The sequence below is a fragment of the Hemitrygon akajei genome, chromosome 18, assembly GCF_048418815.1.
Source record: "Hemitrygon akajei chromosome 18, sHemAka1.3, whole genome shotgun sequence".
In the NCBI taxonomy this organism is placed as follows: Eukaryota; Metazoa; Chordata; class Chondrichthyes; order Myliobatiformes; family Dasyatidae; genus Hemitrygon; species Hemitrygon akajei.
This window is the reverse complement of record NC_133141.1, coordinates 25,541,576-25,564,610: the sequence shown is the minus strand read 5'-3', so window position 1 is coordinate 25,564,610 and position 23,035 is coordinate 25,541,576. Positions and strand designations below refer to the sequence as shown.

At 42.7% G+C, this 23,035-nt stretch overlaps 1 protein-coding gene across 6 annotated transcripts in view; it reads left to right on the top strand.

Moving 5' to 3' along the window:
* The window catches only part of LOC140741208 (cytoplasmic dynein 1 intermediate chain 2-like), a 74,766-nt gene that overhangs the window by 5,229 nt on the left and 46,502 nt on the right, over positions 1-23,035 (top strand). For 4 of the 6 annotated variants that reach the window (XM_073071132.1, XM_073071129.1, XM_073071130.1 and 1 more), the window contains exons 2-3: positions 10,682-10,799; positions 20,797-20,914. In XM_073071132.1, the coding sequence (XP_072927233.1) occupies positions 10,692-10,799; positions 20,797-20,914 (226 nt within the window). In that variant the 5' untranslated portion in view covers positions 10,682-10,691. The remainder of the gene's footprint in view (positions 1-10,681; positions 10,800-20,796; positions 20,915-23,035) is intronic. The other 2 variants (XM_073071131.1, XM_073071128.1) reach the window with 1 other exon arrangement.

The following is a 23,035-nucleotide window of genomic DNA, read 5'->3' as shown; positions in this document are numbered from 1 at the left end:
ACTTGCTGAAGTAGTAACATCATTTCATTTTCACTCCTGGCTGTTTCCGGCATCTCCAAGCTTGAATGCTTGAAACTGCAGTGAGCAAAACAGTTCTGAATTGTCTTGCTGCTTATTTCTCACCGACTATCAGTGACAAAAATCATTGCTTTTTGAACACACAACTGACAGTATTTAAAAACTGTTCGCTGTAAGCACAGTGTAGTGTCTAATGGGCACACAAGTGCATGCAACTGGCCCTAGTTAGAAACTTCTGCAAAAGTCTTCTGTACTAATAAAGCAGCACAGTGTCCCAAATAAACAAAAGGAACCCCGGCTATTTTATCGATTAGTTTTGTTCTCTAAGAGTTGTCCCAAATACGTGTCTGCCCCAATTAATCAATGACCCAATTAACTGGAATCCACTGTATATCCAATGACTTGGCCTCCATGACCATCTGTGGCAATGAATTCCACAGATTCACCACCCTCTGGCTGAAGAAATTCCTTCTCTTTGTTCTAAATGGATCTCCCTCTGTTCTGCGGCTGTGCCCTCTGGTCCGAGACTCCCCCACTATAGGAAACATCCTTTCCACATCCACTCTATCTGGGCCTTTCAGCATTTGATAAATTTTAATGAGACCTGCCCCCCCAGACCCAAAGCCATCAAATACTTCTCATACATTTTTCTTCAGACCAAGGGTGTAGCTATGGGCACTTGCATGGGCCCCAGCTATGCCTGCCTCTTCGTGGGTTATGTGGAACAGTCTATGCCCCAAATCTATACTGGTACTGCTCCCCAACTTTTCCTTTGCTACATTGACGACTACATTGGTGCTGCTTCCTGCACCCATGCTGAGCTCGTCAATTTCATCGACTTTGCCTCTACCCAGCCCTCAAATTCACTTGGTCCATCTCGGACACTTCTTTCCCCTTTCTCAATCTCTCGGTCTCCATCTCTGGAGATAGACTGTCCACTGACATCTTCTATAAACCCACTGACTCCCATAACTACCTTGATTATACCTCTTCACACCCTGCCAAATGTAAAAATGCTATTCCCTATTCCCAGTTCCTCCATCTCCACCGCATCTGTTCCCAGGATGAGGCTTTCTGTTCCAGGACATCCCAAATGTCTTCTTTCTTTAAGAATCGTGGTTTCCCTTCTGCTGTCATCAACGAGGCCCTTACCCGCATCTCCTTCATTTCCCACACTTCGGCCCTCACCCCATCCTCACCACAACAGGGACCGTGTCCCCCTTGTCCTCACCTACCACCCCACCAGCCTCCAGATCCAACATATTATCCTCCACAACTTCTGCACCTTCAACAGGACCCCACCACTAAGGACATCTTTCCTCTCTACCCCTCTCTGCTTTTCGCAGGGATCGTTCCCGCTGTGACTGCCTGGTCCACACATCCCTCCCCACAGATCTCCCACCTGGTACTTATCCCTGTAAATGCAAGTGCTACACCTGTCCCTACATCTCCTCTCTTACCATCATTCAGGCCCCAAACAGTCCTTCCAGGTGAGGCAACACTTCACTTGTGAGTCTGTTGGGGTCATCTATTGCATCCGGTGCTCCTGGTGCGGCCTCCTCTACATCAGCGAGACCCGACGCAGATTGGGGGACCACTTCATCAAGTACCTCCATTCCGTCCGCAACAACAGAGAGGATCTCCTGGTTGCCACCCACTTCAACTCTGCTTCACATTCCCATTCGGCTATGTCCATACATGGCCTCCTCTACTGCCATGATGAGGCCAAACTCAGGTTGGAGGAACAACACCTCATATACCGTCTGGGTAATCTCCAGCCCCTTGGTATGAACATCAAATTATCCAACTTCAGGTAATTCCCTCCCTCTCCCTTCCCCCATCCCACTTTCACTCTGTCTCCTCTTCTAGCTGCCTATCACCTCTCTCATGATTCTGCCTTCTTCTACTACCCTTAGTGCTTTCCCTTTACATTCCTTCTTCACCTCTCCTGCCTATCCCCTCCCCCACCCCTTGATCTTTCCTCTGATTGGTTTTCCACCCTCCCCCCACCTTCTTTATGGGCCCCCTGCCCCCGCTTTCTTCAGTCCTGACGAAGGGTCTCGGCCCGAAAAGTTGACTGCTCATTTCAACGGATACTGCCCGACCTGCTGAGTTCATCCAGCTTGTTTGTATGTGTTGACTCCTCATACATTGACCCTTTCATTTCTGAAATCATTCTGGTGAACCTCCTCTGGACCCTCTCCAGTGCCAGCATGACCTTTATGGGGCCCAAAACATTTCACAGTATTCTAAATGTGGTTAAAGCTTCAGCACCACATCCTTGTTTTTATGAATGTTAACATTGCATTTGTTTACCTTACCACTGACACCTTCAAATTAACCTTTAGGGAATCCTGCACTAGGACTCCCAAGTCTCTCTGCACCTCTGATTTGTGAATTTGTTCCCTGTTTAGAAAATAGTCCTATACCTTTATTCTTTCTACTAAAGTGCATGACCATATACTCCCCTGCACTGTATTTCATCTTCTACTTTTTTGTCTATTCTCCTAATCTTTCCAAACACTTCTGCAGGCTCCCTGCTTCCTCAGCACTATTTGCCCCTTCACCTATCTTTTTGTATCTTCTGCAAACTTAGCCACAATCTCATCAATTCCATCATCCAGATCATTGGCATAAAACGTGTGTAACCCTCAGGTTCTGTCAGCTGCGTAAGTCTAGGGAGGACAATCTCTGGCCCTGCCAAATGGGTGAGATTGAGATGTGAGTCCACCCCTGTTTGTGTGGATGTTGCGTGATTTGTTCCCCTGTTACAAATCAGTACCACGAAATAAGAGACAGTACACAGCATACAATTAAACGACTTAGCTTTATAATTCTTAATTTGACTCCAGGGTTAGTGAAGAAAAAGCAAAAAAAGGAAAGGGCCCATTTTGATGAGCACATCAAACGAGCACAAGTTGTGGCTCACGGTTTCTCCTTCGCCAATCCTCCTTCGATCTCCCTGATCTTCGTTAGATCACGGCTCCACTCCGGCATCTTCTCTCTTCATTTCCCACCGAACAAAAGACCCAGATCACCCTGGTGTCAAGCACCCGGCATGAAAACACCTTCCCATCCTTGGACAGCTCACATTCCAAAGCACCCGTTATCTCTCACCATAACACAAACACTGCTTCTACAGAAAGACCATTACGTTAGCAGTGAAGCATTTCCCAGGGTGTTACACGTGAAAAGAGTCGAACCTGTAGAACACCACAAGGCACTCGCAGCCAACCAGAAAAGAACCTCTTTATTAGTATCGTCCCTGTAGCACCATGGGCTCTAATCTTGTTTAGCAGCCTCGTGTGGCACTTTGTCAAATGCCTTCTGAAAATCCAAGTACACAACATCAACAGGCTCTCCTTTGTCTATCCTGCTTGTTATTTCCTCAAAGAATTCCAACAGATTTGCAGGCAAGATTTCCCCTTAAGGAAGCCATGCTGACTTTAGCCTATTTTATTACATGCCTCCAACTCTTACAAAACCTCACCTTTAATAATGGATTCTGACATCTCAACTACTAAGGTCAGGCTAACTGGCCAATAATTTCCTGTCTTTTGCCTCCCTTCCTTCTTAAAAAGTGGAATGACATTTGTGATTTTCCAGTCATCTGAAACCATTCCATTATTTTGTGTTTTTTTTTTGAAAAATCACTACTAATACCTCCACAATCTCTTCAGCTACTTCTTTCAGAGCCCTGGGGTGTATCTCATCTGTTCCAGCTGATTTATCCACCTTCAAACCCTTCTCTCTTCATAATCTGTAAACTACAGAATTTAGTTTTATAAGTAATCCCAAGAAGAGTTTATTTGTCATATATGCCGGGAAAGCATTAGACCCTTTTTTGACTGTTAACTTTGCCATTTTGTTAAATGCATATTGTACAAATCAGTGAGGATATGATCCCAGCTTTTACTTTTGCTGCTTCTGTGAGTCAATACGAAATCCTGTTGCAGCCAAAAGTAAATTTATGTTGTGTTAGTTTATATCTGTAGAATTATTTCTGTTTATAAAATTTTACAAATAGTTCTTAGAAGAAATTATAATCAGATCCTGTTTATAAGACCATAAGGTATAGGATTAGAATTAGGCTATTTGGCCCATTGAGTCTGCTCTGCCATTCTATCATGGCTGATCCTTTTCTCCCCTCCTCAGCCCCACTCCCCAGCTTTTCCCCCGTAACTTTTGATGCCCTGTCCAATCAAGAACCTATCAAGCTCTGCCTTAAATACACCCAATGACCTGACCTCCACAGCTGCCTGTGGTAATAAACTCCACAAATTCACCACCCTCTGGCTAAAGAAATTTCTCTGCATCTCTGTTTTAAATGAATGCCCCTCTATCCTGAGGTTATACCCTCTCATCCTAGACTCTCCCACCATGGGAAACATTCTTTTCACATCTACTCTGTCTAGGCCTTTCAACATTCAAAAGGTTTCAGTGAGATCCCCCCTCATCCTTCTAAATTCCAGCGAGTACAGACCCAAGCTGTCAAATGTTCCATGTATGATAACTCTTTCATTCCTGGAATCATCCTTGTGAACCTCCTCTGAGCCCTCTCTAATGCCAGCACATCTTTTCTTAGATAAGGAGTCCAAACCTGTTCACAATACTCAAGGTGAGGCCTCACTGGTGCTTTATAAAGCCTCAGCATCACATCATATCCCTGCTCTTGTATTCAAGACCTCTTGAAATGAATGCTTAGATTGCATTTGCCTTCCTCACCACCGACTCTACCTGCAAGTTAACCTTTAGGGTGTTCTGCACAGGGACTCCCAAGTCCCTTTTCATCTCAGATTTTTGGATTTTCTCCACATTTAGAAAATAGTCTGCACAATTATTTCTTCTACCTAAGTGCATGACCATGCATTTTCCAACATTGTATTTCATTTGCCACTTTCTTGCCCATTCTCCTAGTCTGTCTAAGTCCTTCTGCAGCCTACCTGTTTCCTCAAAATTACTTGCCCTCCACTAATCTTCTTATCATCTGCAAACTTGGCAACAGAGCCATCTATTCCATCATCTAAATCACTGATACACAGCATAAAAAAGAAGTGGTCCCAACACAGACCCTTGCGGAACACCACTAGTCACTGGCAGCCAACCAGAAAAGGATTTATTCCCACTGATTGCCTCCTACCAATCAGCCAATGCTCTAACCATGCCAGTAACTTTCCTGTAATAGCATAGGTTCTTAATTTGGTAAGCAGCCTCATGTGTGGCACCTTGTCAAAGGCCTTCTGGAATTCCAAATATACAACATCCACTACACCCCCTTTATCTATTCTACTTGTAATCTCCTCAAAGAAATCCATTAAGGAAATCATGTTGACTTTGTACTATCTTGTCCTGTGTCACCAAGTACTCCATAACCTCATCCTTAACAATTGACTCTAACATCTCCCCAACCACTGAGGTCAGACTAACTGGTCTATAATTTCCTTTCTGCTGCCTTCCTCCTTTCTTAAAGAGTGGAGTGACATTTGCAATTTTCCAGTCCTCTGGCACCATGCCAGAGTCTCAATGATTTTTGAAAGATAATTGCTAATGCCTCCATAATCTCTACCGCTACCTCTTTCAGAAGGGTGCAGTTCATCTGGTCCGATTGACTTATGTACCCTTATGTCTTTCAGCTTTTTGAGCACCTTCTCCCTTGTAATAGTAACTGCACTCACTTCTCTCACTCCCTTCAATATCTGGCACACTCCTAGTGTCTTCCACAGTGAAGACTGATGCAAGATACTAATTTAGTTCATCTGCCATCGCCTTGTACCTCATTATTATTTCTTTGGCCTCATTTACTAGTGGTCCTGTATCAGCTCTCATCACTTTTTTTTTTATTTTTTACATACTTGGAAAAGCTTTTACTATCCACTCTCTGACGGTGGTGTCTGAAAAGAGGATGCTGTCCAAGTTGCATGCCATCTTGGACAATGACTCCCATCCACTCCATAATGTACTGGTTAGGCACAGGAGTACATTCAGCCAGAGACTCATTCCACCGAGATGTAACACTGAGCGTCATAGGAAGTCATTCCTACCTGTGGCCATCAAACTTTACAACTCCTCCCTTGGAGTGTCAGACACCCTGAGCCAATAGGCTGGTCCTGGACTTATTTCCACTTGGCATGATTAACTTATTTAATTATTTATGGTTTTATATTGCTATATTTCTTTCACTATTCTTGTTGGTGCGGCTGTAACGAAACCCAATTTCCCTCGGGATCAATAAAGTATGTTTGTCTGTCTGTCTGTCACTCTGATATTGTTTGCTAGCTTGCTTTTATATTTCATATTTTCCCTTCTAATGCTTCTATTAATTCTCTGTAGGTTTTTTAAAGCTTCCCAATCCTTTGTCTTACTACTAATTTTTACGTCGTATGCCCTCCCTTTTGCTTTTACATTAGCTTTAACTTCCCTTGTCAGCCGTGGTTATACTGTTTCACCATTAGAGTATTTCTTTGTTTTTGGAATACATCTATCCTGCACCTTCCTTGTTTTCCCCAGAAACTCATACCTTTGCTGCTTTGCTGTCTTCCCTGTCAGCATCTCCTTCCAATTTACTTTGGCCAGCTCCTCTCTCATACCACTGTAATTTCCTTTACTCCACTGAAATACTGCTATGTCAGATGTTACTTTCTCCCTATCAAATTTAATTCCTTATTTGGCGACAAATGAGTGGGTCATTTGGGCTTCCAGTAGCTATGGGCATTGCTGAGACTTGAATTGTAGTCTGTTATTGAGTTACTTCTTTTCCCTTGATTGCACCTTAACTGATTCATATTGTTTTAATTGTTGTCTTACAATTTTTCCAGAATATCAAAAATGGAAAGTGCATCAGTGACATACACAAGCATAGTCAGGGAAATGCAGCCAAAAATGAAGCCAAGTAAAACAATGCATCATTCAGGACATTCTTGTTACAAGTAACTCTGGCAGTGACTCATACCAAACAGCCAAGTCCACTGAAACACTGACTTCCAAAATAGACTCCATTTTATTGTCATAGAATCATAGAGTGACACAACAGACTGACTGTTCAAACTGTTCTTTGGTAGATTAGTCTCAATTAGTCCAGCAATTTAAAAAATTTAATTATTTATCCTATTTGCTTTTGAAAGTTATTTTTCTGTATCTGCTTTCGCAACTCTTTCCCTTATGCCATTAGCAATTGTCATGCGGAAATTCTGAGCACGTTTAACATTGTTATGCAGTTAGCAGTTTTCCCCCAATTTTTTTCCTCCACCACCCAATTCCCCACATCCTAATGAAATATTGGGCTGAAGTATGTCAAGCAGAATGCTAAAATCTCAAAAAAATAGATCTTGTGAAATTAGTTACACTCAGCATGTCAGAAGCATATAATAATGACTTGTTAGTACAGTGACATAAGAGATTCTGCAGATGCTGAAAATCTTAAGCAACACACACAAAATGCTGAAGGAACTCAGCAAGTCAGGCAGCATCTTTGGAGGGGATCAAACAGTCTATTTTGGGTCAAGTCCTGTTAAGGGTCTCTGCTCAAACGTACAGTAAATTAGGGTTCCTAAACAGATAGTTCAGGGAAAGCAAGTAAATATCACCTTCAAACTTTGCCCTAGTGGCTGTGTAAAGACTTTAAGAATTCAGACTGCACACAAGGACTTTTTTGGATTTTTATGGGAGTGGTACACCATCAAGAGGGCTATCTTTTTGATGTGATCTTAAATTAATGTGGGTGTAAAACATTCTCTGACAATTTGAAAACTGTGGAGTTCTCATGATACCCTGGCCTGAATTTATCGTTCAGCTGGCATCACTAAAATATATTGATAATAATAAGTACTTTATTGATCCCGAGTGGGAAATTATATTGTTACAACAGCAACATTTAAAAACACACTTAGCAATAATAATAAATTGTAACAATTATAATAATATTAACTAATAATAAAGTACATAATAATAATATACACAGTAATAATTTACCTATGTGCAATAATAATGTATGAAATAATAAAACAGAAACTGTTGAACTATGATGTGTGTTGTCCTCTCACACAGAGATGAACTGTTGTATATGCTTATTGCATTTGGTCCTCTCCACCACTAACTCAAAATTTTGAGTCTGGTTTGTAGCCAAGGATGGATCCAGCCTTTTTTGATGAGTCCATTTAGTCTCTTTGCATCATCACCACCGATGCTGCTCCCCAACATAAAGCTGCAAAGAAGACTGCTCTCTCTACCACAGACTGGTAAACGATCTCCAACATCCTGCTGCACACATTGAAGGATCTCAGCTTCCTTAGAAAATAGAGTCTGCTCATCCCCTTCTCGTAAACAGCCTTGGTGTTGGTTTTCCAGTTAAGTCTATGGTCGAGGTGAACACCCAAGTATTTGTACTCCTCCACCACTGCAACTTCTTCTCCCAGAATGTATACAGGACTCGTCACAGTCCTCTTCCTCCTAAAATCAATCTCCATCTCCCTGGTTTTGACCACATTCAGGAGCAGATGATTCCTCCTGCACCACTCCACAAACTTGTCCAGCAGTCCTCTGTACTCTGACTCCTGCCCATCTCTGATACACCCAACCACCACAGAGTCATCAGAGAACTTCTGCAAGTGTCAAGATGGAAACTGAGCCGGGACAGTTTCTTGTGGCACTCCAGTGCCCCTCATTACCATCTGAGACAGAGAACTACCCAGCGATACAAACTGGGGTCTATCAGTCAGTAATCAGTAGTCAGTAATCCAGGAGATAGTGGATTTGTCTACACCCATCCTTTGCAGCTTCTCACTCAGAAGAAGTGTCTGGATTGTGTTGAAGGCACTAGAGAAATCAAAAAATGTGATTCTCACAATGCCACCAGCATCATCCAGGCTGGAGTGAGCTCTCTGCAACAGGTAGATGATGGCATCATTCACTCCCACATGAGGTTGGGAGGCAAACTGTAGAGTGTGCAATGAAGATCTCACCTGCAGTCCAAGGTAAGTCAGGACCAGCCTCTCCAGCACCCTCATCACATGAGATGTGAGGACAATTGGTTTGTAGTCATTAAGTTCAGACGGAGTCGCCTTCCTGGATACAGGAACCAAGCAGATTGTCTTCCATAGCACCGGTATCTTTTCCTGACTCAGACTCAGATTGTAAAAGTGCTGCAAAATGCCAAACAGCTGGCTCACACAGGCCTTCAGTACCCTGTCTGTTACTGATTTTGTGCTGTTTTAAATTAGCTGCTGTGTTTCGGGATTACAACAGTGACAGCAGTTCAAATGTGCTTCATTGGCTGTGAAGTGTTTTGGATTACACCAGGGTCATAAAAGGCTCTGCATGTTCTTTCCAATTGGTCAGAGCAATTGAATCATTGCAATGTGAATCAGGCTATTTTACCACAAACCTCTTTTTCAACTCTCTTTGCATAGGATAGTGCATTTGCAAGGAGTACCAAAATGCCACATCAATTTTGAGATTCATTGTTTAATGTTACTAAAAATAGAAAAATAGAATTTTTCTCTACTTTCTCTTTCATATAACCATATAACCATATAACAATCACAGCACGGAAACAGGCCATTCCGGCCCTCCTAGTCCGTGCCGAACTCTTAATCTCACCTAGTCCCACCTACCCGCACTCAGCCCATAACCCTCCACTCCTTTCCTATCCATATACCTATCCAATTTTACCTTAAATGACACAACTGAACTGGCCTCTACTACTTCTACAGGAAGCTCATTCCACACAGCTATCACTCTCTGAGTAAAGAAATACCCCCTCGTGTTTCCCTTAAACTTTTGCCCCCTAACTCTCAAATCATGTCCTCTCGTTTGAATCTCCCCTACTCTCAATGGAAACAGCCTATTCACGTCAACTCTATCTATCCCTCTCAACATTTTAAATACCTCGATCAAATCCCCCCTCAACCTTCTACGCTCCAATGAATAGAGACCTAACTTGTTCAACCTTTCTCTGTAACTTAAGTGCTGAAACCCAGGTAACATCCTAGTAAATCGTCTCTGCACTCTCTCTAATTTATTGATATCTTTCCTATAATAATGTTCTCTTTCATGAACATAAAGTTTCACTGGGTTGAATATGAATGTATGTTTGGCTCTGTTGTATCAGTGACTAATCTACTTTCAATGATTCCATCCTGTACTTATTGTGACACAGTCAAAACCTATTCGGTTCCTTAGATCTGTGCTGGTTCCCAGTGGGATTATCCCATTTCCTTTCTCCTTATTTCCCTGTACCTCTGCACTTAATTCTTACATGTATATCCCAAGCAACTCCCCTATTTTGATCGTTTTGTCATTATCCTAGACTAGGGGTAATTTAGAGTAGCCAATTAACTCACCAACATATTTTTAGAATGTACGGGTTAAGCCACGTGATCACAGTACGAAAATACAAACTTCATACTGTCAGCACCAAAAGCCAGGATCTAACCTCGGTGTTTGGAGCCAGTAGCGCTACTGCTTCACTTCTACATGACTGTGACAGGGGTATTACCCCTAGTTTGACACTTATGCTGTCCAAAAGTAGCCAGGTTGAGTGTGGTAACAGTTGAGGAGTTAGATGGAAGGGGATGAGAAAGAATATTACAATACTAATAACTATACTGACTAAAACATGAGGAGAGTAACAGTATTTTTAATTATCCAACTGGGTTTTTTTTTTCAGGTACCTTACTATGGCAGACAAGAGTGAGCTCAAAGCTGAGCTGGAACGAAAAAAGCTACGGCTAGCACAGATCAGAGAAGAGAAAAAGAGAAAAGAGGAAGAGAAGAAAAAGAAAGATGTGAGTTCAGATATTGATGGCCATTTCAGAGAAACTGAAATACCATTTGAAAGGCTCAAGTTAATTATGCAGTTGAACTGGCCAATGATGCCTTAATGTATTATCATAATCAGGTGTGGAAGAGTTGCTTCTAGTCTGTGTTATGATCTCTAAGAGTGACAATATCCTTAAGAACATAAGATAAAGGAGCAAAATTAGGCCATTTGGCTGATTGAGTCTGCTCTGACATATCGTCATGGCTGATCCAAATTTCCTCTCAGCTCCAATCTCCTGCCTTCTCCCTGCATCCCTTCATGCCCTGACCAGTCAAGAATCTTTCTTAAATATACATAAAGACGGCCTCTACATTGCCCGTGACAAAGAATTCCACAGATTTACCACTCTCTAGCTAAAGAAATTCCTTCTCTGTTCTAAGAAGATGCTCCTCTATTCTGAGGCTGTTTCCTCTAATCTTAGATTCTCCCACCATAGGAAACATCTCCACATTGACTCTATCAAGGCCTTTCACCATTCGATAGGTTTCAATGAGGTCACCCCTCATTCTTCTGAATTCTAGTGAATACAGGCCCAGAGCCATCAAAAGCTCTTCATATGACAAGCCATTCAATTCTGGAAACATCTTCGTGAACCTCCTTTGAAGCCTCTCCAGTTTCAGCATATCCCATAAGGGGCCCAAAACTGCTCACAATACTCCAAGTGAGGCTTCACCAGTGCTTTATAAAGTTTGAACATTACATCCTTGCTTATATGTTCTGGTCCTCTTGAAATGAATGCTAACATTGCATTTGCCTTCCTCACCACAGACTCGACCTGCAAATTAACATTTAGGGAATCTGGCACAAGGACTCACAAGTCCTTTTGCACCTCAGTTTTTTTGTATTTTCTCTCCATTTAGAAAATAGTAAATTATTTTACCAAAGTGCATGACCATATGCTTCCTGACACTGTATTCCATCTGCCATTTCTTTGCCTAATAAGTCCTGTAGCCTCTCTACTTCCTCAAAATTACCTCCACCTATCTTCATATTGTCTGCAATAAAGCCATAAATTCCATCATCCAAATCATTGACATATAATGTGGTATAGGAACTCTTTGAGGAAACCATACTGACTACAGCCTATTTTATTATATACTTTGAAATACCCTGAGACCTCATCCTTAATAATCGACTCCAACATCTTCCCAACCACTGAAGTCAGACTAACTGGCCTATAGTTTCCTTTCTTCTGCCTCTCTCTTGTTGAAGAGTGGAGTGACATTTGCAATTTTCCAGTCTTCCAGAACCATTCCAGAATCTAGTGATTCTTGAAAGATCATTACTAGTGCCTCCACGATCTCTTCGGCCACCTCTTTCAGAACTCTGGGGTGTTCACACCAGCTGGTCCAGGTGACTTATCTATCTTAAGATCTTTCAGTCTCCCAAGAACCTTCTCTCTAGTTATGGTAACTTCACACATTTCATGATCCCTGACACCTGGAAGTTCCACCATACTGCTCATGTCTTCCACCATGAAGGCTGATGCAAAATACTTAATCAGTTCATCTGCCATCTCGTTGTCCCCCATTACTACCTCTCCAACATCGTCTTCTAGTGGTTTACCCCTCATTCTTCTTTTATACCTTATGTATCTGAAGAAACTTTTGGTATCCTCTTTAATATTATTGGTTAGCTTACTTTTGTATTCCATCTTTACCTTCTTAATGACTTTTTTAGTAGTCTTCTGTTAGTTTTTAAAATCTTCCCAATCCTCTAACTTCCCATTAATTTTTGCTCTATTATATGCCCTCTCTTTGGATTTTATGTTGGCTTTGATTTCTCTTCTTAGTCACAGTTGTGTCATCTTTCCTAAGGAATACTTCTTCCTCTTTGGGATGTACATATCTTGAGCCTTTCAAATTGCTTCTCGAAATTCCAGCCATTGTTACTCTGTCGTCATCCCTGCCAGTGTTCTTTTCCAATCAATTCTGGCCAGCTCCTCTCTCATTACTCTGTAATGTCAATATAGAACATAGAATAGCGCAGTATATTGTGGACCATTCTATCCATGATGTTATGCCCACCTATTCCATGATCAATATAACCCTTCCCTCCTACACAGCCCATAACCCTCGATTTTCATTTGCCTATCCAAGAATCTCTTAAATGTCCCTGTTATATCAGTCTCAACCACCACCCTCAACAGAGCATTCCAAGCACTTACCAACCTCTGTTTAAAAAAAACTACCTCTGACATCTCCTCTAACTTTCCTTCACTTACCTTAAAAGGATGTCTTCTGGTATTAGCCTTGCCACCCTTGGAAAAAGGCGCTGGCTGTCTGCTTATGTCACTTTCAGTCTTAAACGCCTCAATCAAGTTACCGCTCATCCTCATTTGTTCCGAAGAGAAAAGTTCTTGCTCACTCAACTTTCCTCTTTGTTCTCTAATCCAGGCAGCATCCTGGTAAATATCCTCTACACCCTCTCTAAAGCTTTCACATCTTTCCAATAATGAGGTGACCAGAAGTGAACACAATACTCCCAGTGTGGTGAACTAGGGTTTTATAGAGCTGCATCATTACCTTGCGGCTCTTAAACTCAATCCCCCAACTAATGAAGGTCAATACACCGTATGCACTCTTAACCACCCCATCAACTTGCACTGCAACTTTGAGGATCTATAGACATGGATGCCAAGATCCCTCTGTTCTTCCACACTGCTAAGAATCCTATCATTAACCCTGTATTCTGCCTTCAAATTTGACCTTCCAAAGTGAATCACTTCATACTTTTCTGGGTTGAACTCCATCTGCCACTTCTCAGCCTAGCTCTGCACACTGTCAATATCACAATGCAACCTATGACAACCTTTTACACTGTCCACAACATCTCCAGCTTTCGTGTTACCTGCAAACTTATTAACCCACCCTTCCACTACCTCATCCAAGATACTTATAAAAATGACAAAGAGCAAAGTTCCCAGAAAAGACTGCTGTGGAACACCACTAGTCTCTGACCTCCAGGCAGAATACGCTCCATCTACTACCACCCTCTGCCTTCTGTGGGGGAGCCAATTCCAAATCCATACTGCTAAGGTTCCATAGATTTGATGCCTCATGAATTTCTGGATGAGCCTTTCATGGTTACATAAATAAATTCGAATCATTTTGTGTTCTGAAATCCTTTTTAACTGTCAGAATACCTGCTTCATAGTCTGAATGCTTCATACTGTAATGCATAAGCTATTCTTGTCCACCTAATTATTGCAGCTATGTAGGACAGAAAGGGGTACCTTGACCCCTTTGCCTCAGTGTCAGGTAATGAAATGGTGACGGAAGCAGTTTCAGTAGTTACTTCCAAAGGGTATTCCATAGATACTCAAAGGGGAAGGTTTTCAAATCAGTAAGGAAGTAGAATTAATTAGATAGGTATTTCATAGAAGTGGCACAGATAATGAGCCCAATACTTTTGCAGTGCAATATGATTCTATGATATTGTAGCGGTGTGCTACACGCAGCGCTGAAATAACGACACGGAGTCGGTGAACTGCAGTTACAAAAAGATTTTATTCGAACTTCGCGGCCTCGCTTTAAAGCCTTCCTGATCCCGCCCTCCCCGGGCACAGATGCTGTAGGGGGCACGTACTCGCAGTTCTGTCCCGCGCGCGGATGCTGTAGGGGGCACGTATTCACAGTCCCACACGGGCTTTTCCCCTTGCTGGTGAAGCAGACTTGGCGCCCTTTTGGGACTGGCCTTTATGCCGGCGCGCTGGCTATTTGTGAGCCGGTTCGAGTGTGCTGGGAAGTGGGTCGCCACATAACCCCCCCCCCCCCCCCCAGAACCGGCGATACACCCCCCAATGTCCACAGTCTGGGCCGGACCCTGTTTGGGAGGTCGGCCTCTACGCCGCGGTGCCGGAAACTCGACCGGTTGCGCCAGGTCCACATGGGCCGGTTTGAGTCGGTCCACTGTGAAAACCTCCTCTCTCCCCCCAACGTCCAGCACGAACGTGGACCCGTTGTTCCTGATCACCGTAAACGGCCCCTCGTAGGGCCGCTGTAGCGGTGCCTGATGCCCGCCCCTTCGTACAAACACAAACTTACAGTTCTGCAGGTCTTTGGGTATGCAGGTCGGGTTCTGCCCATGCTGCGAAGTGGGTATGGGGGCCAGGTTGCCGAGCCTCTCGCGTAGTCTGCCCAGGACTGCTGCGGGTTCTTCCTCATGTCCCCTTGGGGCTGGTATGAATTCCCCGGGGACGACCAGGGGTGCGCCATACACCAACTCGGCCGACGAGGCGTGCAGATCGTCTTTGGGCGCCGTGCGGATGCCGAGTAGGACCCAGGGAAGCTCGTCCACCCAGTTAGCTCCTCTCAGGCGGGCCATGAGAGCCGACTTCAAGTGACGGTGGAAGCGTTCCAATAGTCCGTTCGACTGTGGGTGGTAGGCAGTTGTGTGGTGTAGCTGCGTTCCCAACAGGCTGGCCACAGCCGACCACAGGCTGGAGGTGAACTGGGCGCCTCTGTCGGAGGTAATGTGGGCCAGTACACCAAAGCGAGATACCCAGGTGGCGATCAGTGCCTGGGTGCTAGATTTGGAGGTGGTGTTGGTGAGCGGGATCGCCTCTGGCCATCTGGTGAACCGGTCCATGATAGTGAGGAGGTGCCACGCTCCACGCTACACTGGCAGGGGGCCCACGATATCCACATGAATGTGTTCGAAACGCCGGTGGGTGGGGTGGAACTGCTGCGGCAGAGCTTTGGTGTGCCGCTGCACCTTGGCCGTCTGGCAGTGCATGCACGTTTTGGCCCATTCACTGACTTGCTTGCGGAGTCCGTGCCAAACGAACCTGTCGGAGACCATCCAGACGGTTGTCCTGATGGAGGGGTGCGCTAAGTTATGAATGGAGTTGAAAATGCGCCGCCGCCAGAATCTCAAGATTATATATAGCATACATATTTTGTTAATAAATGTATTTTGAACTTTGCCTTGAAGGAAGTAATGGTATGTAAACCCTGCTGTAGCTGATGTGCATCTGATTCCATCTCTAACGTCACTTGGAATTGCTTAAGATGGCCTTCCTTATAGATAGCCTTCGTACCTGGATTTCTTGTAGAGCTCTGGATCACCAGATTTACCTCTCAGCAGACTGAGAATCTCCTGGTTCATTCATAACTTCTGGTTTCTGTATGTCCAGTATTTTATAGTCATAGAGCACCACAGCACAGAAACAGGCCCTTCAGCCCATCTAATGTGTGTTGAACTATTAATCTGCCTAATGCCTTCAACCTTCACCCAGACCATAGCCCTTCATACCCCTAGCATCCATATACTTATCCAATTTTCTCTTAAATGTTGAAATCAAACTTGCATCTACCACTTGCACTGGCAGCTCGTTCCACACGCTCACCACCCTCTGAGAGAAGTAGTTCCCCCTCATGTTCCCTTTAGACATTTCACCTTTCAGCTTTAACCCATGACCTCTAGTCCTAGTCTCACCAAACCTTAATGGAAAAAGCCTGTTTGCATTTACCCTATTTATAATTTTGTATACCTCTATCAAATCTCCCCTCAGTCTTCTATGTTCTAAGGAATAAGGTCCTAATCTAGGTCCTCAAGTCCCGGCAACATCCTTGTAAATTTTCTCTGCACTCTTTCAATCTTATTTACAATTTTCCTGCAGGTAGGTGACCAAAACTGCACACAGTACTCCAAATTAGGCCTCACCAATGTCTTATACAGTTTCAACTCTTTTATTCAGTACACTGATTTATGAAGGCCAATTTGCTGCACATTTTCTTTACATTCCTTTCTACCTGTGTCACTAGTTTCAAGGAATTATGGATTTGTATTCCCTGATCTCTCTGTCTGCTGCACTTCTCAGTGCCCTCCCACTCACTTTGTAAGCCCTACTCTGTTTGGTCCTCTCAAAGGGCAACACCTCACACTTATCTGCATTAAATTCCATCTGCCTTTTTTTCTGCTGGTCCAGATCCCACTGTAAGCTTTGGCTGTCTTCCTTGCTGTCCACTGCCCCCCAGTTTAGTATCATCCACAAATTTTCTGACCCAATTGACCACATTATCATCCAGATCATCGATATAGATGACAAACAACAACAGACCCAGCACTGATCCCTCTGGCGCTCCACTAGTCACAGGCCTCCAGTCAGAGAGGCAACCATCTACTACCACTCTCTGGCTTCTCCAGCAAAGCCAATGTTAAACCCAATTTCCTACCTCATCTTGAATGCCTAGCCACTGAACCTTCTTGACCAACCTCCCAGGCAAGGACCTTGTCAAGGTCCTTGCTGAAGTCTATGTAGACAACATCCACTGCCTTGCCTTTATCAACTTTCCTGGTAACTTCCTCGAAAAGCTCTATAAGATTGGTTCAGCATGACCTACCACACACAAAGCCATGTTGACTATCCCTAATCAGTCCCTGTCTATCAAAATATTTATATACGGTATCTAGTCCCTTAGAGTACCTTCCAATAACTTTCCCACTATTGATGTCAGGCTCACCAACCTATAATTTCCCGGCTTATTCTTAGAGACTTTCTTAAATAGCGAAACAACATTAGCTATCCTCCAATCCTCTGGTACTTCACCTGGGACTAAGGATGTTTTAAATATCTCTGCTAGGGACCCTACAATTTCTGCACTTGCCTCTCACAGGGTCCAAGGGAACACCTTGTCAGGCCTGGGGATTTATCCACCCTAATTTGCCTCAAGACAGCAAACACCTCCTCCTCTGTGATCTGTATAGGGTCCATGACCTCGATGCTGCTTTGCTTCACTTGTACAGGCTCTGTGTCTGTCTCCTGAGTAAATACAGATGCAAAAAAAATCAGTTTACGATTTCTCCCATCTGTTTTGGCTCCACACAGAGATTACCAGTCTGATCTTCCAGAGGACCAATTTTGTACCTTTTGCTCTTAATATATCTGTAGAAACCCTTAGGATTCTCCTTCATCTTGTTTGCTAGAGCAACCTCCTGCCTTCTTTTAGCACTCCTGATTTCTTTCTGAAGTGTTCTTTTGCATTTCTTATGCTCCCCAAGTACTTCATTTGTTCCTGTCTATCTATGCCTGCTCTGTACTGCCTTCTTTTTCTTAACTAGGGCCTCAATATCTTTTGTAAGCCAAGGTTCCCTAAACCTGCTATCTTTGCCTTTTATTCTAACAGGAACATACAAACTCTGTACTTTCATAATTTCACTTTTGTAGGCCTCCCACCTACCAATTGCACCTTTTGCTAGAAAATAACTTGTCCCAATTCACACTTGCCAGATCCTTTCAGATACCATCAAAATTGGCCTTCCTCCAATTTAGAATCTCAACCTGAGGAACAGACCTATCCTTTTCCATAATTACCTTGAAACTAATGGCATTATGATCACTAGATGCAAAATGTCCCCTCCACAAACTTCTGTCACCTGCCCTATCTCATTCCCTAAAAAGAGATTTAGTATTGCGTTCTCTGTAGTTAGGACTTCAATGTATTGATTAAGGAAACTTTCCTGAACACATTTGACAAACTCTTTCCCATCCAGTATGAGAGTCCCAATCAATATGTGGAAAGTTAAAATTATCCATTATCACAACCTTATGTTCCTTCCAACAGTCTGCATTCTCTCTACAAATTTTCCCCTCTAAGTCCCGCAGACTGCTGGGCGGTCTATAATGTAATCACATTAACATGGTCATTCCTTTCTTATTCCTCAGTTTTACCTATAAAACCTCACAAGTTGAGCTCTCCTGTCTGTTCTGATTGAATATTGCCGTTATATTTTCCCTAACTAGTAACACCACCCCTCCTCCTTTAATCCCTCCTGCTCTACCACATCTAAAACAATGGAACCTCAGAACATTGAGCTTCCAGTCCTGTCCCTCCTGCAACCAAGTCTCAATAATGGCTACAATATCATACTTCCACATGCTGATCCATTCCCTAAGCTCATCCTCCTTTCCTACAATACTCCTTACATTGAAGTATACACAACTCAGAAGTTTAGTCCCACAATGGTCAACCTTTTGATTCCTGAGTTTGTATGTCGACTTAACAACATCTTTCTCCACAACCACTCCATTCTTTGTTCTGGCGCTCTACTTCCCATCTCCCTACAATTCTAGCTTAACCCCTCCCCCCTGCTGTGCAGCACTAACTGTGGAGCATCCCCCTCCAGTTCAGGTGCAAACTGCTCCTTCTGTACAGGTCCCACCTTCCCTGGAAGAGAGCCCAATGGTCCAAAAATCTGAAGTCCTCCCTCTTGCACTATCTCCTTAGTCACATGTTAAATTATTTAATCTTGCTATTTGTGGCCTCACTAGCACATGACATGTGTAGCATTTCTGAGATCAATACCCTGGAAGTTCTGTCCTTTAACTTAGCTTCTAACTCCCTGAACTTACTTTGCAGGATCTCACCACCCCCCCCCCCCCCCCCACATATGCCATTAGTACCGGCAACCTCTGGCTGCTCATCATCCCACTTAAAAGTGCTGTGGACTTGATCCAAGATGTCCCCGACCCTGGTACCTGGGAAACAACATGCATCAGGAATCTCGTTCTCATACATAGAACCTCCTTTCTGTTTCCCTAACCAATGAATCCTCTATCACGACAGCTCACCTGTTCTCCTCCCTCACCCCTTTCCTACTGAGCCTCAGAGCCAGACTCAGTGCCAGAGACCTGGCTGCTATAGCTTTCCTCTACTAGGTCATCCCTCAACTGTATCCAAAGTGGTATACCTATTGTATATTTTCTCAAAGGCACACACTCATTCACATAGCTCTTAATAAAGTCTGTGACAACTGTGGCATATTCATTCAGATCTGATGACAGATCCCTGAATAATACCCAGTGTACCGATTCAAAGCAGTCCTGTAAGTGCTCCTCTGTCTCTCTTCACCATACCTTTGTGGTCCTCACCACTGGTGCTGTAGTCCTCAGTCTCTATCTGGAGTAGAAGTAGAATAAAAGCTCAGTTAGCTAGTTTGTTAAATTTAGGAGCAACACTACAATGGGGAGAACAATACAAAAGATGTAGCCAAAGATTTGGCAAATAATTGAAATCAGCAGAGCAAGTGATCATACAAACAACTAATGAAATTGAATGCTAATACTGAATTGAATGAGAAGCACAAATCTGCAGTGAAGGGAATAATTATGTAAAGGGGAGTGGAGGTGGGGTGGGGAGGAGGAGGGGGGCTTCAGCCTGCCTTCCAAAAGAAAAAGATAAAAGTCACTTACCTAAATGTGTTCCTTCAATCCAATAAGAATAATTAACTCCAAAATGAAAGACAACTTTGAATGACGTTTCCATTCTTTAGGGAAGATTAGTACACATCCTCCACACCCATCATCTGTGTGAATTTCTTTAATAGCATGGCATGCAATAAATCGGGTAGAAATAAGTGTGGGAATCCATTATATGGAGTCAGGAATATATGGTGTCCCCATACACCTGTTGTTCGACAGGTGTATCTGCTGCTGGTTCCTTTCCAAGGCACACATCATTCCTGTGTCTATATCCTAGAACTCCTTCCCTGGTTATGTTCTGTGTGAGTATGTGAACTAGAAGGAGTTCTGCACCGTCTCAGTGATTAGAGATGGGAACTGATGCATCAGTTTAATCTGGTGAATAAATTTAAATCAAACAAGGTCTGCATTATGAAATGTGATTTGCAAGGTATAAACTCCCCTCAATTTTAAAGAGAGATAGGAGAGTGATAGTAAACATAGGGAGAAACAGAAATATGTGAAATATGTTGGTTAATATTTAGGTGCTGTCTTCCCAAATGATGGGGAGGATGACAAATTTGGGAATATTAAATGGTATATGTGAAGTCCAAAATGTTTTGGTATTGGATCAGGCTGGCATGAATTTAAGTGATTTACAAGAGCATCTTGTTTTAAGATAATTTTTGAAAGTGTGATGTTTCCTTGATATACTGTAAAAGCCTTGTACAGATGTTGTAAGAGCGTCATCCAGTGAATCTTAACAAAATTCTTTCAGGGTGATTTCAAGAAAGAGACCTCTTCTGCTTCACAGGTTGAATTGGACCTGGAGAGAAAACGTAAAGAGACTGAAGCACTACTTCAAAGTATTGGCATAACTACAGAGCCCTCCATGGGTGAGTCAATGAAACACCCAAAACTGGGTTATGCATTATTTATTTTTACAAATAGTTTAGAACAAGTGATTTTTCAAGTGAATGTTGCCATTGTATATTGTTGTTTTAATCAACCAAATTAACCTTTTTATTTTCTTCCATTTCAGTTCTTTCTGTTCTTTAAATTGACCTCTTGAATATGAATTACACAATTCACAGATTCCATAGTAAAACATAATTAGGGTGTTTGTGAATTGTGTACAGATCACATGTGCAAATGACTGATGCAGAAAAGTGTCTTAATTTTGAGTTACAATCAATGCTTTTTCTGTTGCATTTTGTTAATTTGGAGACTATCAAAAATGGTCTTAACAATTTTAACTAAATATAGAAAATACTGGAAACACTCAGCAGGTCAGGGAGAATCTGTGGAAAGAAAAAGAGGTAGCATTTCAGTTTGAATACTCTTCTAACTAAGGATTTCCATCAATTGCTGTTTTTAGTTCAGATTCCTAGCATCTGTAATTTCTTTCATTTGCAATTGCTCTTTTAAAGTATGACTTAAAAGCTTTAAAATGGTCAGAACTTTAGACAAACCAACATCAGCTGAAATCATTCAACACAATGCCTGCCTCAAGTTTTTCTTAGGTGAAAAGTTAGATGCTGGTTAAACAGTGTTGTAATTTTTCATTCTTATCCCATGTTAAAATGTATATTAACCCAATAACATTCCCTAGCTATGGAACACAGTTTTGTGCCTTTTGGTCTTCTGTGCTACTGTCTTGTGTCACAAAACATTAAATCAGCCAGCAATTTGCTAGATTTTTACAGACAGTGTACTTGTACTATACAGGATAGTGTTATCATAGGTATGTCAGATATTTAAGATACGATAAATAAATGTCAGTCCTTTTTTGTATGTCTTAATTTAGGCCTTGTCTGTCATGCCAGCTAAATTTGAAAGATCACGTAGCACTAAAATAAGTTTTCATTATGTTCTGGCCAATGAAGTTAATCAACTGCGATAATGTTTGCCCCACCATAGAATGTGAATTAAAAGAAGAGATGACTCCTCAAAAAAATTTCAGCTCCATTGAGTCTGTACTCTATTTCAATTAGATCATTGCTAATATGTACCTTAACTCTTGTCTTCCTTCCATATTCTTTCATACACCTGCTCAACAAAATATCAATGAATACCATTGTAATAGCGAGGGCAAATGTGGGGAAAGCTGTTTGGGAGTATGGACTTCTCTGCCTTTCTCCTAGCTCATAGTGCCAATTCAGCAGTTCTGATGTGCAAAGTTGTTAAACCACCAATCAAAATAGTTAAGAACACAATCCCATACTACACCCATCCATGTCTGAGAGGTCTTTTATTAATTTGCAAGTGAGTAAAATGCTTCCTCCCATTGTACTCTCTTATTTACTCAGTTTGACTAGCATTTAACATTCAAAGTCTATTGGAGGGTGTTCTCCAGACATCAAGTTACGAGGAGTCGGTTGGTGACTAGTGGTGTGCCTCAGAGATCTGTTCTGGGACTCCTACTCTTTGTGATTTTTATAAATGACGTGGATGAGGAAGTGGAGGGATGGGTTAGTAAATTTGCTGATGACACAAAGGTTGAGGGTGTTGTGGATAGTGTGGAGGGTTGTCAGAGGTTACAGCAAAACTGGGCTGAGAAGTGGCAGATGGAGTTCAACCCAGATAAGTGTGAGGTGGTTTATTCTGGTAGGTCAAATATGATGGCAGAATATAGTATTAATGATAAGACTCTTGGCAGTGTGGAGGATCAGAGGGATCTTGGGGTCCAAGTCCATAGGATACTCAAAGCTGCTGCGCAGGTTGACTCTGTGGTTAAGAAGGCATATGGTGCATTGGCCTTCATCAATCGTGGGATTGAGTTTAGGAGCTGAGAGGTAATGTTGCAGCTATATAGGACCCTGGTCAGACCCCACTTAGAGTACTGTGCTCAGTTCTGATCGCCTCACTACAGGAAGGATGTGGAAACCATAGAAAGGGTGCAGAGGAGATTTACAAGGATGTTGCCTGGATTGGGGAGCATGCCTTATGAGAATAGGTTGAACTCGGCCTTTTCTCCTTGGAGCGACGGAGGATGAGAGGTGACCTGATAGAGGTGT